This window comes from Polyodon spathula, chromosome 4 (assembly GCF_017654505.1).
Source record: "Polyodon spathula isolate WHYD16114869_AA chromosome 4, ASM1765450v1, whole genome shotgun sequence".
NCBI lineage: Eukaryota > Metazoa > Chordata > Actinopteri > Acipenseriformes > Polyodontidae > Polyodon > Polyodon spathula.
In genome coordinates this window covers 46,715,964-46,733,686 of record NC_054537.1, presented here as the reverse complement: position 1 = coordinate 46,733,686, position 17,723 = coordinate 46,715,964, and the positions used below count along the sequence as shown (strand labels likewise).

The window sequence follows — 17,723 nt, the reverse complement described above, 5'->3', positions numbered from 1 at the left end:
TCCTGTTAGTTGTGAACTCTGCTGAGTGTTGGCTTGTAACAGATCTAATGAACATATCATGCCAGAACCAAAAAAGCTTAATTGGGTTTTGGTTCAGTGTGACAGGATGACAGAGGGCTGAGGCTCAGAGACAATGTAAAGGCAAAAAATACAGTTCTTTATTAAACAAATCAAATAAATAGGCACAAGGGCCAACAGAAAATAGGTTCAAACAGAAATAAGCGAACTTACAAAGTAAATGGTCAGGTTCCAAATCTTTTTAAAAAACAAGACACTTCTTTCAAAACACAAAACTCTCCAACACAAAGCAAACTCGCAAACAAAAGAACACCTCCTCAAACAGAAAACACCCCTCTCAGCCAGGGCCTCTCCCCTGGCTTTTATCCCCTGTGGCTGGAGCCCAATTAATCAATAATTATTCAATTAGAGCTCCAGCCACATTCTCACATGTTTTTCTGGCAGGGAGAAATTTAACCCCCTCCCTGCCAGTTCCAAACATATTCATATAGACGGGGAGTTCCCCGTCACATTCAGTATCAATTTAAAAATACTAATGTTAACATTGATGGAGTAGCCAAATGCCCTTCTACCCCCATGTGCCCTTTACTCTGTTGGTGCTGGTATTTTGATCCTTCCAAAAGTTTGCATAATGAATACTGGCAGGCCCCATACTTCCAGGTTTCTTTACAAAGACCAATAAGCATTCTGAATTTCTAACAGTTTTTCAAAGCTTTTAACAAGATTTGAAATAATTATTGCCGATAACAAAAATAATAAAAAAATAAAGACAAATGTATATGTGCCCCCTCCGGTAAAATAAATCCATAGTGTGGTTCTAAGGACATAACAAGAGTGTTGATCAACTGCAGTAAATGCTAGCCAAATGCCAAACATTGTTATTTTTGAAGGAAACAAGTATGCAAAAACCTCAACTAACTGCCTTCTGTTAACCAAACGAGTTCCCCTAATACAATCACATTGCTGTAAAAAATAAGCAAGCCCACAATACCTCGCTGAATAGGCTCCCATTCACATAAGAGATCCACAGCTTCCAGAAATTTGGCAGTTGGCTGATGACAACTTCGGTCAGGTTTTCAACAAAAGTCACTTGTTTTGGACCCTTGAAACGCCAAGCTGCAGAAGCAAAAATGTGTATGTTTTAAATTATAACTTGAGTATTTAAGTTTTAAAACACGTAAGAAAAAATAATATGGCAAAACAATTCAGAAAAATAAATAAATACAGCCGCCAGTCAAGTTTCCAGAACTCAAAATTAAATCTACAATGGGTACAGCAGCTGCCAAAACTGGTGCTACTTTCAATGTGAGTCTTGTATTTTTGGGACATACTGTTTATCAAGATGCTGTGGCAGTGTGCCCTGCCCATTTGTGGATTTTGTGTTGTGTGTGGTGTGTTAATGTTGGTGTATAGGTATTGGTGCAAGGTATATAAATGGGTCTGCGTAACATGAGTGATTTAAAATATATAATTGTATTTAGACACAAGGATGGCACAATCACTTCACGTGCAGATTAAAAGGGGTATTTGTACGTGTGCACGGGATTGCACAAATTAGTTCACGTGCTGGAATTCAAGAGAATAATTAATTAGTAATTGAATCCCAGCACAACAGTAGATATAGATGCACTTTTTACTCGCTCGGGTTTGTGTGTTCGGTGAGTGCAGAACGGGTGTGGAGAAGGAGAAAGTAAATTATAAAATGAGAAATAATACAATTGCTATTTCGTGCTGGAAGGACCAGCACGATACTTGTTTGTTTGTTCGGACTCACCGTGTTTGTTTGTCTGTTAGTCCACTGTTTGTTTAGTGTCAGTCCGTTTTGTTTAAACCTTTTATTTGGTTAATTTATTAAACTGTGCAATTCACATGTCACCTGGCAGTACTGTGTTTTTCTTCTGGGTCTGACATCACCACTACTGCCTGCTTGTCACAGATGCATATTATATTTTTCAAGGATACCAAGATATTAAATAAACAAGGAGTCCCAGTGGGGTTAATGGGCAATAAATGTCCAATCGTTATTACTTGAAAATGGATAACCTTTTGGGATGGCTTGCTAATAGAGCTGTGTTCACACGTTAAATGTCACTCACATGCAAAATTTGACCTTTTGATTTGTATAACACATATCGCTAAAACAAAAGTTGTTAAATTAAAATCCACTACCACATCATTATACGTAGCACCTCTAAATGGCGCCGCTGATGTGTATTACAGCAGGTTTATTATGCCCTGCTTACTAATTAAAATATAGTATTTACATAAAGTAAAGCTCCATGTTATAGCCAGGCTTCATCACTGTTGGATGTGTATTCCAAAAGTGCAACATATGTATGTACAGTCACTTCTATATGTTCCTTATTCCCAAAGGGGGATTAATAAAAGCGATTAGGGCTATCAAATGTGATACATTTTTAACATATGATTGTTGGAAAATTACCTTATTGTAAAAATAAAATAAAAATAACACAAAGGAGCATAACCATTCAGGAACTTCAGGTTAAAGATGTTTAGAACATTGGATTTTCTTTCTGCTTTCATTGTCCACTGTATTTCATTTGATGGATTTACATATGGTAGTGTTTATTTGGAGAAAGTGGTAAAATTTCACAGGCTTACAGTTTATTGACTAAAATGTTTGTCTTTTCTATTCTGGCTGTCAAAAAGTCCAGTGACCCAATTGAAGGATTTTAGAGGAAACTGTTCTCTAATGACCCCTATTTAATGTATTTTGTAACTGATAATGACTCAATTCTATGCTTTTTTCTCATTAGTGTAATGACTCTACTTGAGTAATAAGAAAAGTCTTGTACTGCTTGAATTATCAGTATAAATTAAATCACTGAGATGCCAAGTCCTTCTCTTCCTCTACTTAAGCCATGGCCTAATAAAAACATGTGTTCAAACTTGCTTCAAATAGTATTTAACTAGATGTGTTCTCTATTAAAACATGGGGAAGTGCAATGTGATTTTTCTATAAAGTCATGCACCTGTAACAACAAGTGATACAGAAAAACGACTTTTCCATTCACAGCACAAGGCATGGACAGATACTGTATTGTGCCAAATAAGTGCACCCTGTACAAGCAATTTTATCAGGGGTGGCCTATGTGATACTTTAGACTCACTATCTGTAGTGTAAACAAAATTCTTGCATTTATCTTAGTCAGACAGCGCAGACAGCCTGCCAGTGTTACATTTCCTGGCAAGGTACTAGGTGATGACATCTTAATGCCGGACGATGTGTTGGGATGAAATCATAATGAAAGAATGCACTTGTTCTTACTGTACTCCTAGGTAACCCTGAATTCATGGTTTGCACTACAATGTTGAAGTTTATTGTTAATTAAATATGCAGTTGGCTTTATTTCGGTTAAGTATGTTACATGTATGAATACGTAGCTAAGGTTCATTTGGTAACGATGTCATTCTGTTTGCTGAAGAATTTGGCACCTACGAATAGTGTAAGTAAAGTGGGTGAGAGAGTCTGAATACATCCATTAATCAAATCAAAGAATTTATCAAAAGACATGCAGTGCTAAGATGTACACCTGTGGGAGACCTTTCCCCAAACAGTTTAATTGATTTCCTCAGAATTAAAATCCTCAGAAAGTCATTAATTACAGTATATTACGTTCTTCAATTTAGTATTTTTCCTGAGGCAGTAATGTAAGGATTTCTGCATATACATTAAAAAAGAATAAATAAATACATTTATAAAAAAACTCAGATGTATTCCATGTACGAGAATGCACGAATAATAGCAAAGAAAACACAGAAACCTGCAATATATATTTTTTAATTCAATACGTAAATAAATAAAAAGGGATTTCCATTGATAACTGATTGCACTTTCAGGTGGTGAGTCACCAAATGAGTAAAGCAGACACTGGGGAAATACAAAAAAAAAAATCTATTCAGAGATCTCTGCATTTGTGTACACAATTTAGCCAGTGAAGACGCAGCATATAAAAACAACTTACTGTCATCTCGGCTTGACTGAAAACTGCTTCCTCTTTTCAGTGAAGCACTTTGACTCAAGAGGCTGATGGGAGAAGGTCGTATGTCACTGTCCAGATCCAGCATGGAGCTGTGAAGCATTCCACTACCTGCAGCAAAAAAGGGTTGTTATTTCATATTCTATAAACAGAATCCAACCGGGACAGTGCATCTGGGATCTCTCCTAGACATAGAGAAGGGACAACATACTTATCTCTTCTCTCACAAGTACATTACCACCCCCAAAAGGTAATGCAATTTCTACTTATGCAGAACAACTAATTATATAATTGTACCTGAAACAAAAATTGGTTTGTGGAATGGTCCTGCAAAAACAGTAATACAATGCAGTCCCAATAACTTGTTTGAGGGCATGTTTAAAAAAATGTAATTCATAATAAATATGCTATTTCAAATCAAATTAATAAAGGTGACATGTATTAATGACACCAGCAGACGACCTGCCACAGAATTACCTTTTTTTCACAAATCTCTTAAAAGTGCAATTATTTTAACTTGTGTAACCACTTAAACATAATACATTTACAACAAATTGCTCTTTCTTTTGTTAATTGCCCTTCTTTAAAGAATGCTCCCTTGTTCCTCAAGAAACCTCAGCATCGGTTTGCGTTATACAAGGAAGTGAGAGTTTAATATAGAATAATTTTTTAATTGGCTGTCTAGCATACCTAGCAAGTATAACAAAGCGGCAGGGAACCACTACGTCCAGTTTCCCCCCGGGGATTAATAAACATCTGGAATTGATTAGCCCAGCCTGGCCTGCCCTGGACCCACCAGAAGATAGCGCTGGAGCACCACACACTGAGCAGGAAATGTTATGAAAGCACTTGTAAAACCGAGATGCTTAAGGATTAAGGATTACTGCAACCAGTTAACCTAACATGGCCTCTTGTGCTTCAGATGCCACTTCTAATTTCCTTGTGCACAGAGCAAAATGTTCTCTTTAGGCCAAAAAAAAAAAAGAGAAAAGCTTATCCCTTACTACAAAAATCAACTGTACTATAGTGAGGACTTAAAATAAATACATGTAAATACGTAAAATTGTGCAAAAAGCCACAGATTTTTCAGGTTTGAATAAGTGAATGTGTTTTCATTATTCATCATCTGGGAAAAAGGTTGAAGTGAAAAAAGTCACAAAACTCCCAAAAATGACTTACAGTGAAAGAGAGAAAAGCTTTTTGCAAAGTACAATGTGTTATTTATATTTTGGGTATACTACTATTACCATGCAATTCCATTTGATACTTTAGATAAACATGAACATGGCTTAATTTCAAGCACTTGACGAAGCTCTAAAATAAATATGGGGGGAAAAAAAATACAAACCATCATCATAGATATCATAATAGTTTCTAGTTTGTCTTTTCTTTCAGTTTCAACAAGGGAACACATATCTTATAGTGGGAATTACTGTAATATACTGGTGGTTTTGCAATCATAGTCATAATGTTCAGTACACTATAATTACCCACAACACAGTGAGCTCAATCATATAAAGAAAGACGTTTGTACAGATTCATGAAAGCAAATGTCTTTTCTAAAAAAAGTATTGGGCTTTTGCAATACATCCTTCCTTGATGGTTTAAGGTTGGACAGGCTGTAACAATTAACTACTTCTGTAAAACAGACATCTCCTGCAACAGAAAGGAATTCAAAAACCTTTTATTAGCATCTGCATGCTTTCTATAATGAGTAAAAAAATAAATTTAAAAAAAATATGAACGTGAACATAAAAAGCCAATATGAATCAGGAAAGGTAAATGGAGGTTGTCGTATATTAAAAGCCTATTTATGTGTCAATATGGCTTTAATATATATGTGTGAAGTAGGGTGCGGTGTGCATGTAATTGTACATTTTGCATGTCACACACTTTTCTTTCTTAGAGAAATCTGTGCAGATGCTCCAGGTGTTTGGTGCACGTTCTCATCGTGTCCCCAGTGTTTCTTACTGTCTTTGTGACAAGTTCTCGCTTGCCTGAGATGGAATGTGGACGGAGTGTGTCGGCTCCAGGACTCTCCGAAGGGCGGCAGACTTCCTTTACCACCCTTAAACACCTTTGAACATTCTTTCCTGTGCACAGCAGGGCCTTGTCCTGTGCCACAGCCTGACCACCCACAGTTGCTTGCTGACTAAACAAGCAGTGCTTTGAGCTGCCGCCACTGCACTGACACTGCTGGGCTCGGATTCCTGTGAAACGTGCTGCTCGCAACAACTCGTATTTGTTAAGGTAATGAAGCAAAGGAAAACCTTACATGGTGAATAATCTTCAAAGTAAACAACTATAATACAACCACAAGACTATTTTTTAATTGAATTCTCTTCCTTCAGGACAGCCCGGACTCTGCTGATGTCTTCTGGTGCACATCCAAGAACAAAAAGGGTGCCGCCAGTTTTATGTTGAAGGCTTTCACAAATCCACATGTAAACTGTTCTTCTGTGTTTACTGGTTAACAAACATTTGAATTTGTTATTTGGAAAGCACTGCTAAATGGGGACATTTGTGGTATGTAAAGTAAAATAACACTAAAAGAAAAGTATTTAAACAATATGTGCCTGTGACTCTACAGTAATGTTAAGACCGCTGTTATATAAATTAAATGTTAATCAGATTTCTTGAATAAGGAATAAATATGTAATTTCTACTGAATTATCAATATACCATTTTTATTGTTCATTTTTTAGCAATTTTCTATCTATTTGTAGATGGGCAAAATCTGCATGTGGAGCTTTCATTTTTATTTATTTATTTTTAAATATACACATAGTTCATTTATGAAGCCTTGTAGCTGTTCAAATCTAAATACAAACATGTAGACTGGACTGGACATTGCATGCTGCAAGTTTGCTTCACACTACCTATAAGCCTACTCACCACTTATTGGCTCTAAAAATGTATAATTAAAGAAATAATAATTTGTATTTATTTGGATTTGCATCTGCTATTCAGTTTAAGTACAAACAGCAGCGCGCATTCAAAATATTGCTGTAGGTGAGTTACCAAAACAATAATCTCAAGCAAAACGAGGTTGACAGCACACTAAGAAGTGCTAGAAAGTCTTCTGTATCAAACCATAAAACAACAACTTAACTTCGGTCATCTTCAGATGTTTTATATCTTGCTAGCACCGATTTTTGCCTTTGTGACAAAGTGACTGCAAGTGTATAATCTAGCCATAAACTACAGTCTATCAGATTTTGCAAGTCAAGAGTCTGACTCACATACCAGGGATGGGCACATGTTTAAAAAAAATAAAAAAAATAAAATAAAAAATAAAACAGGTATGCTTAAAAGTGCAGGGTGATACCACTACTGTAGCTATGGGTAACGGAAGTGGTTGGAATGCACCATTGCACATATTAAAACTACTGGTATATTTAATTATTCAATTTAATTAATATAAGAGAAAACAAAATAAAGGTATTTTACAAAAAAATGAGATGTCATACAATGCTGTATAATGCTGTGCCAATAAACATTTCAAAAATTCCAATCTGATTTAAAAAAGAAAACTAAAAGTTTTGTTTGGGGACATTTTACCAAAGTAAACAGTGATCTTCACACTTTGCAATAAAGACTGAGCTAAATGAAAGCATAGGGATAACTGATAAACAACCTATGTATCCACCTGCAGAGAAAGGCCAAACCAGTCTGGCTCTGTTGACTATGAGGCTGAAAGCATGTCCTGCACAAGCAGTAGCAGCAGCAGTAAATCAAAATGAACCATTCCAGTTCGCTCCACCAAATGCACTCCAACAAAGGAGCGAATAACAAACCTAATGGCTTAAATGATCACTAAAGACACACTGACTATCAGCATTGTTGGGAAAGGAAAAAAAAAAAAAAAAAAAAAAAAAAACTCCAGCTGATTATCTGTACCCCTACCATCCCCTCGCCACCGCTCCCAGAGCCCGCAGAGCTATGGTGGAACGACCTACCCATGGATATCAGGACTGCTCAATCCTGACCACCTTCCGTGCCTCAAGACACTTGTTCAGACAGCATCTGTAAAGCTCCCAACTCTCAACTATGCTGACCATCTGAGACATATGTTCATGGGGACCCGCAGGGGTAAAGCTCCCAGCTGTCCGGGACAGTCGATACTGCGACCCAGGGTACTACCAGTACCTGCATCAGGTATGAACTTGCACTGGAAAGGTTCTGTAACTACTTGCACATATGAAACCTCAAACACTCACAACTCTCTTGACTATGCTGGACTATATGGCACCCAAATGTACCAGTACTTGCATCAGCTTGTACTTGCACTGAACTGCTCCATACTTTGCCATATTCTAATGCTTGTAATTATAAATACTTCTTGAATCTTCTATACGATTTTACTCTTACAGGTATCCGTATTTACGTTTTTGGTAATTCCTCTTACTTGAAATCGTTCTTATCCATTTATTTTATTTACTACTTGCACTTAATGGAATTTACTTTTATAAGCAAATATTTTTTACTGTAAGTTTAACTGTTCTTAGTCGAAATTGTTCTAAAAACATAATTATTTAGTGTATTAATTTACTTATTTACTACTGAACTGTTCTTATCTTTAATGTGATAAATTGTAACAACTATAAGTTGCCCTGGATAAGGGTGTCTGCTAATAACAAAATAAATAATAAATCCGTGAGCTGGCGGTATCAATAACTTTTTGAATGACCCACCGTACAGCAGAAAAGTTAATTTAGTGAAAGATGCAGAATTTAGCAAAGCTAACAACATATTATTAGAAGTAATTCAAAAACTAAGACTAAATGGAAAAGACAAAACAACAAAAGCTGAAGTTAACAAAGCGAGCACTATAACACAGACGGGATGTTCTCACCTGCAGCTCCCTTTCTGATAAACTGCACATTATCTGGCAAGTAAACATTTATTCCAAAAATCACTGATCTACAATTAAAGTTCATTAAAGTTTTGATCAGATTTATTGATGTAATTTACTAATATTTATGTTAAATATGCATGTCCATTAATGAAATAGTAAATTAGCAAGTAATACGTTAATATAATTGATATTAACAAAATTATTTACTTAATATGCATTATAATCAATATTTATTATATTTATGAATAAACTGATGTTATAACTGCACACTTAAGGGTTAAAAGGCACTCTGCGTTTTTTCCCCAGTGGCTAATGATGTGTGTGTTCAAACCAACAATTAACTTGCAATGAGTAGTAATTCCCCATTTAAAGTAAGGGTGGTTGATATCTATGGTGGAAGTCAGATTAGTGATTTATCAACTTATCATATACTTTGACGAGCACTCAAACAAGATTCATATTTAAAATCTGGGATCAATTTAATGCATTATACAAATTACAGTAAAGGATCACATATAAATTAGTTGGAATAATAATAATAATAATAATAATAATAATAATAATAATAAATAATAATAATAATAATAATAATAATAAACCAAGGATGGTCTACCTAGTAAATATTTTTGTTAGGGACAAAGAGGCTAGCTGTGGGGGATGTGGTTAAGACCTGAAATGGCTCCCAGCTGTATGAGGCCTTTTTCTTCAGAAGTGCAGTAAGCAAAGGCAGTGAAAGGGAACCAGCTGCTAGGATAACAAATTGAAAAGGGCCTTTTGACACAGAGCCTGGTGGCCCTGTCTGATCCAACAAAGACGTATCATTCATTGAAAAGTGAACAGCCTCTTTAGTACACTACCAAGTGTGAGTCCTTTTGCCCAAAGAACAGCTGCAGTTGTTCTGAACCCAAAGAAAAACAGACTCGGATACGCTACCCGGAGTTTATAAGCGACAATATCCAGAAAAGTTGACAGTGTTTAAAATCACATTAATATATTTAAATAGAATTAAGTGAGTGTAGTTACCATGGCATCAAAAGCATACTGTATAAAGAACCTCCATTGTTTACTTTCACTACGACTTCCACAAGTTTATGATCATTCTTAACCAGTATGCTACATCTTATTGGTGAAATCTGAGCCCATTCTGTCTTGCATACTTCCTTCAGCTCAGACAGATTGGATACACAATGCTTAATGCTTTGCTACAGCCTTTTATTTATTTCTTTATTAATTTATTTATGTTCTCAACATGGTGCAAACTGGCTACTCTCTCCAATTCCAATACGACCCCCCTCCATTCCGGGGTGCGACAAGAACATCTGTCACAGACCCCAAAGCGGTCACTTAGGTGACGCATGAGGCAGCAGTCATGCTGCGGGCCATCTGCATAGTAGACCTCTCTGACAACAACAGGGGGTTCTATTGTAGGTATTTTCTAGTGCCAAAATGGTATGGCGGCCTCAGACCGTATAAAACATGTAAACCTGTATCCGAGTCGGGGATGGTTCTAGATGCTGACTACTCAAAGGCTGTTGCAGTCCATCAGGCCAGGCGATTGGTTCACCTTGGTGGAGCTAAAGGATGACTATCTCCACATCCCCATAAAACCAGCGCACAAAAAAAACCTGAGGTTCGCTTTTCAGGACATAGTGTACCAGTTCTGTGTTCTACCGTTCGGCATCTCTCCACGCATTTTAACAAAGTGCATGCAAGCCATTCTGGTCCCGTTGAGACTCAAAAGCATCGGAGTCCTCAACTATCAGGACGACTGGTTCATCTGCACAGGGTCTGCAGCACAAACGCACAAGAACACAAAACTCCTCACCAATCACCTACATCGGTTAGGTCTGAAAGTGAACAATGCAAAGCGTCAACTAATGCCTGCCCCGATAGTCATCTATCTGGGGGTGCGCTTGGACTCGGAGCTCATGTTGACCACAATGTCGGATGAGAGAATGGAGAGAGTAACCGCCTACCTTTTCAACTTTCCAGAGGCTTATGACAGCAGCATCAAATACCCTCCCACTGAACCAGCTCTGGTGAATCAGCACTGAACCAGCCAACCGGTGTTGAACCGCAATGAGCTCATGACAGCGTCAAATCAATGTCTACAGACGCTCTCTTGGTGAAAAAAGCCGGCTCATCTATGCCAAGGCATAGTGCTGGGCAGTGTCACCAGGAGAGAGGTCATTACCACAGATGCTTCCAACTCAGGTTTGGGTAGAGTGTGGGATTTTTGGAGCAGTTTCAGGGGAGATGCATGCTTGTCCGCACGGACAACCTAACAGTGGTGTCCTATATATACCACCAGGGTGGTTTGCGGTCGCCCAGTCTTCACCATGTGGCCCACAAGGTTCTGCTTGTGATAGCAATTAACCTATCGTCACTCTGTGCAGTCCACCTGCCAGGAGTGACAAACTGGGCTGCGGACCCCCTCTCGAGGGGGGTCCCCAGCAAAGAAGAGTGGAGACTCCATCCCGAGGTAGTCAGCCTCCTGTGAGAGATTCGAGAGGGCAGAGGTGGATCTCTTTACCTCTTGGGAGTCAACACATTGTCCCCTATGGTCCCCAGACACGGAGAGGGGAATAGACGCAATGGCACGCCGATGGCCAGCATTTCTACTGTACACATTTCCTCTGCTTGCGCTGCTCCCACTATTTTTATATATATATATATATATATATATATATATATATATATATATATATATAATATATATATATTTATTTTTTTTTTTTATATCTAACACAGCATTTACTTTGTCTTTGATCAGATTTGTTTTCTTTAAACCAGTAACAAAAAAATTGCAATTGGTTTTGGCATTAAAATGAAAAGAAAACTCATAGTTCATGGTACATATTTTAAACTCCAGTACATCCTTTTATGTAAATTGCAGAACTGTACCTAAAACTCATGCACCTTGCATTATTTGGCTGAGGTATATTTTAACATATTCCACTTGAAAAGAGAACAAAAAAAAAACTTATTAGGCTCCTTGAAATGGAAATGAAAGTGGTTGACCAGTCTACCATTACAGGGTTCATACACTTTAACATTAAAATTCAGTACTTTTTCCAGACCTACAATTGTTTTTCCTAGACTTGTGTTTAAGTTAGTTTCTAACAGTTTTTCAGTTATCCACATAGGTGGACAGTCGCAAAGCATTATAGCTTTTTGATCCACAGCAGAAGTTGCTCCTGGTTTTCTAAAAGTATCTGTCAGAATTCTGAGGTGCATATCTAGCAAGAGACAATGCAGGTATGCAAAAGAGAAATAAGATACAATCTAAGAAATGTACAATATTTGAGGAGTATGTTGCATTATTTACAAAAAGAATATAAAAGGTTGTATACTGCAAGTATACTTGTGTCAAAATATGATAGTATATTGGCACCAATAGTATACTAAAACCAGACAATTGTGGCACAAGTATACTTGTAGTATACTACTTTTTTTGTAAGGGATAATATTGGACTCTGATCTAAACTTCTTTATACCCTCTGTTAAATGTTGAACACTATGGGAGGTGAAAAATAACAAAAATTAAATAACAAATGTGCATGCATTATATATTAAAATGTGCAAGTGTTGTATATTAAACATACAAATCAGATACTAAATACAGAACACCCTCACTATTACAACCCTGTTTGGGTCCAAAGCCTTTTGTTCGCTATAGTAAAAGGACAATCCAAAACGAACAATATAAGCTGCTGGAGTAAGTTAAGGAAGACACCTTGGATAAAGGCATCGGCTAAATTATTAATAATATTAGTACTGTTTTTACACTCTGATTTTCTTTATTATTACAGTATTTGTCACTACTACCACTAATAATAATAATAATAATAATAATAATAATAATAATAAAATAATAATAATAATAATAAGATTGTGAATGAAAGTAGAATTACAAGTACAGTACCTATTTGTGCAACATTAGCAGCAGTTTGATTGTTGTTATTATTATTTTTAATCAGTATTTAAATTGTATAATGAAGGTCATATAGCGAAGATGTAAATAGTACATCTACACTCTACAATGACGGTTTGGACCCCAGCCTGTTGCTGCACTCGGTACTGTAAGTTACAAGCAAGCACCATACATTTAAAATAAAATTACCGGTACATTTTATTAATCACATTAAATAAATGATAATAACTCAATAATAACTATGTTATTCTTTTTTTTTTTTTTTTCCTGGGTTGGGAAATAACGAAGGTAACAACAATATAGAAAATATGAATCTTGGTGAGCAGAGTGCAGTAGCTTCCAGTTTGTTTAAAAAAATCACAGCCTTCAATATAAATGTATATACTTTGGATAGGACTGGATAGGATTGCTCGAGTTGTTAGGGGTGTTACACGGGGCAATCCTCGTGGAATCTTGTCGCAAGCTTGTTGCTACTAGTAAATTGCCTAGATAGTTGCTGCTAGAGCTGGTGACTTGCTTTCGAGATCAATTATTATTAACAATAAAAAATAAATCATGGAATTATTTTCATTCTCCCGTGACACTAGTAAAATTCCAGACTATTTCAAGACTTTCATAACGGAGACATGGTTTTTTAAGCCCTGGAAATCAGTTTGTCATTTTTCCATACTTTTGCTGGACTTCCAGACTAGCGTACAGACCTTGCATTATGTTATTAATCATGTAGTGAACCTTCAGCCTAAAAACAGTAACTCCTAGACTGAGACTGACAAGAACTGAATACACTCTCTTTTACAACATAGAAAGTTTTGTGGGGTGTTTTGTGAGAGCTACTGTAAACAAAAGTGTGATACCGTTTCTGTTTCCTTGATATCAAGCACTGGCCACATAAACAAATTAAACAACAAGTCAAAATGACAGCTTAGAAAAAAGATATTAAAAAAAAAAAAGATAATATTGTCTTTTTGAGCTTGGAAATGACAGTCAATTAAGAAGAAAACTTGCCTTTTTGTCCTTTAACATCATTTTCTTTGCAGTTCTGCATTAGCTGAAGGATCCACTTGTGTTGAGCCCCAATGCACTGCCAGGCTGGGTCACCAGGCGCCTGCAGTTCGGACAGATATCTAAGCATAACAAACAAAACACAGAGATCAATCCACAGCTATTGCTAACAAAGTAATAGCGCTCCAAGCTGGTTTCTAAAGACCGCAAATGTTCTCTTTTGTTTATTTATCTTTATAAAATAAAATGAATTGAACTGAAAAGCTGGTGTATTTTGAGAATGTTACAAACAAAAATGATTAGCAGAAATTCAGATGCATGAATATTATGTTTGCAGCTGATTTTTTTTTTTTTTAATTAAATGATTTAATTCTGTTTATTATCATCAATTATGAGGAATAGCCAACATTTTAATGTTGTTATTTATTTATAATAACCTCAAAACCTTTAATTAAATTGTTCAGTAAAATCAAATACAGTAGCAAACAGAACAGCACATATAACAACATTGATGGATACCTTCTGAAAATACCAGCCAACCTTTCATTATTGAACAGTATTAGGAAATTATAACTTATTATAACTGAAATTATTATTCAGGTAATTAAGTATTTCTTTGTAACCAATAATAAGAAAATCATGACCAGAAGTAATACATTTGTATACTTAAATGAAATCATTACTAAATGCCACACTAAACCCTCAACCAGGCTGTTTTCTTTAAGAAACTGAGATGGCAAAAGGAAGCTGTGATTTCCTTACAGAAGGCAGTATAACAGTATGCTGGCTCTTTAAATCTACCCACCCTATAGTCTATAATTAGACTTTGTTTTCAAGATGATCTGAATAAGCACAGGGGATGCTTTTGCTTTTTGTTTATATAGCTTTCACTTCAGTTATATTTCAATGGCTATATTTTTTTCTTTGTATTTGTAAATGTCTCTCTTGAACTGAAAGAAAAAAAAAATCAACAATAATAATGACTTCCCATTTTAGACTTTCACTGTCAAATAATAGTTTAAGCACATTTTCATATAGTATGCGTGACAAAGTAACAAAATAATATAGATGTTTAGCCTTCACTGAAACTCAGTGCACTGTTAATGTAGGCAACCTGACTAGAATGCACATAATAGGTTTGTAACATCTGTAAGGCTTTATTCATAGTTGAGTACAAATCCATAGATTGGTGATACACAAAGCTGTCAGTCTTACTGTATCATCTTTATTACAAATTTCAGCTTTCCATATTCGATAACATTTTATAGTATTACAGATCAACACAACTTCAATTGAAGGACCTTTTTAAAAAGATAACAAAAAATACAATATTGTGTATGGTATCATATATTGAATAAATGTACCATTACAGTGTACCTCAGGGGTAAAACTACCGATCTGAAATGGTTGAGGTAAAAATAGTTGAACAGCTGACTAATCGCCACTTAAATATATTAATAAATCATTTGATTTGTCTGGGCCTTTATTTGTGAATGTACTATTATGTAACACTGCGCACTATTTAAAGCTTATTCTGAAGCTTCCCAGATTTTTATTTAAAACTATTTACTAATATTCGAAAATGTAATCTATGTATATATTAATGGATTCCAACTGAAACCGCAGTTCTGTCCATCTGAAACCACACTCTTCACTATTACTATTAGTTTCTGAGGTCGACTGTCACTTTTCTAGTTGACTATTCTGTGCTACCCCTACAGTACCAATATTTTTGTAACCACACAAACATTGTTAAAAAGTTATACCTTATGTATCTCTTCTGGTCATGCAAGGTGGATGGGGTCTCCAGCAATTTATCAAGCAGAAGACTTCTCAAAGCATCAATCCTCGTTTCCACTTCAGCATAAACTAACAGAAAGATAAACACAGGCATTAACAACATGTACTGGATTTAGTAAAGACAAGTTTAAAAAAAGAATTTTGTTACCAAACCCCTTATCAGCTTTATGTATCTATCACACTGCTGGATTTCTTAGCTGAATATCTGAGCAAAGGAGCTATTCCCAACTAACTTACTAAAATACTTACTACAGTTCAGCTTTTCTTTTTCTACCTATTACAGGAATTAATAGTGATACAAAGTGTACAACATTTAATGCAAGCTATGCCATCAACATTACATTCATATGAAACCGTAAAGCTCTGGTTTAAATGTAGATATGCAGTAGTGGCGTTTACAACAAACATCATTAGCATCCAAACTCCTGATATCACTGAAGGAGCTTCAGTAATGATTTATCAGGACAATTTTACTAAATTGAGAGTATAAGACTAAACAGTGCAGCATCAATTCTGAAGTAATTTTCATGTCCAATCACTAAATCATTTAGTCCAGCCAAAAAAAGAGGATACTGATTAAAAAAAATGTTTATAAAGATACCGCCCTAGTAAGCAACTTGCGATGTAAAACGTGCAAAGGAGGTTTGCCTACCTTTCTTGAACACTTGAACTTCAGTGTTCCCAAAGAGAGACTTGGCCTTTTCATAGTCATTGATCACTACATCATAATCACCCTAAATGCAAAAAACAATAAAAAAAAATACACAAATACAGTGAACTTGGTGATATATGCCACATGGTTTACACTGTAATAATAATAATAATAATAATAATAATAATAATAATAATAATAACAATAAATACAAACAATAATAATAAAAATGGCTAATCATAGTTAATCTTGCATATTTAATTGATACAATTACTGCATCCATCTAAAGTTTGTTTTATTACTGATGCTTTTGCTGCATCATCATCATCATCATCATCCAAAAAACAACCCAGCATAAAAACCTTGTTTTTTCCATTTCTGGATTCTCTTTATAGCTTTATAAATTGTTTGAATCAACTGCTAAATCACAACGGAGTCTGTTTATTACTCACCTTAGTGCATTTACAATTATCAGTTCCCTTTATAGTTGTTGTTTTTCATTTCCATTTAAATAATAATAATACTAATACTAATAATAATAATAATACTATGATTATGATTATGATATGTAATAATAATACTAATACTAATAATAATAATAATAATAATAATAATAATAATTAATAATTAAATGATCTTTTATTAATAACTTGCAATTGCCTAATCATTCACTGTGTAACAGTTATACTTCCATAATTGTAAATAATATAGTTTAAAATAAATGTGGTTACCGAAATAAAACAAAAGCTACAATGTTAACAGGTCTGTAGTTGGTACCTATCCAACAACACTGATTATTGCATGGAACTCGTGGAATAGTAACGAGAGCCTTAGCAGAAAGTGATTTTCAAACACATTGTGTTAATTAAATCAATCTGTAATGCTTTAATGTCGTTAATGAACACATTTCTTATTAAAATGCTTAATTGTCGCAGATCACCTACATCCCTTCCTGTCTTAACCACTAGATAAGAGGAACTCATTAAACGAAATGCATGTTAACGAGATCAAGAAAAATGAATGGAAGCATAATTCGCTGCTATGTTAACTACTCGAGTACAGGGAGGCTGCGCTGCCACCAGCGAGCAGCAGCCAAATGGAAATAAAAAACAATGGGAACATGCTGTGTACAATCTGTAAACGTCATTTCAAATTGTGCACTTTGTCATGCAGAATGTACATTTATTTAGAACACTTCACATATAAATTGCTGATTTACCATTGTCTGGCATGTAGGTAAAAATCGGACAGCAGGGATTTAAAAATAAATAAATAAATAAATAAATAAATAAACAATTTAAAACACACTATTCATTTCCCCTCTTTCAGGGTGATATTTTACCACAGCTTACTACAAAGAACTCTTAATGTTCATTTTGAAATTTTTTGGGGGTTAAAAAGAAGAAGAAAAAAAAACAGTGTAAGCCATCTATGTATATTGGTTGGAATTTAATTTCT

General features: G+C 35.3%; 1 protein-coding gene across 2 annotated transcripts in view; it reads right to left on the bottom strand.

Moving 5' to 3' along the window:
• exoc2 (exocyst complex component 2) overlaps positions 1 to 17,723 on the bottom strand; it is a 145,791-nt gene that overhangs the window by 49,721 nt on the left and 78,347 nt on the right. For both annotated transcript variants that reach the window (XM_041248010.1, XM_041248009.1), the window contains exons 9-13: positions 16,266 to 16,347; positions 15,580 to 15,682; positions 13,817 to 13,935; positions 4,005 to 4,130; positions 1,010 to 1,134 (exon numbers count right to left, since the gene is read on the bottom strand). In XM_041248010.1, the coding sequence (XP_041103944.1) occupies positions 1,010 to 1,134; positions 4,005 to 4,130; positions 13,817 to 13,935; positions 15,580 to 15,682; positions 16,266 to 16,347 (555 nt within the window). The remainder of the gene's footprint in view (positions 1 to 1,009; positions 1,135 to 4,004; positions 4,131 to 13,816; positions 13,936 to 15,579; positions 15,683 to 16,265; positions 16,348 to 17,723) is intronic.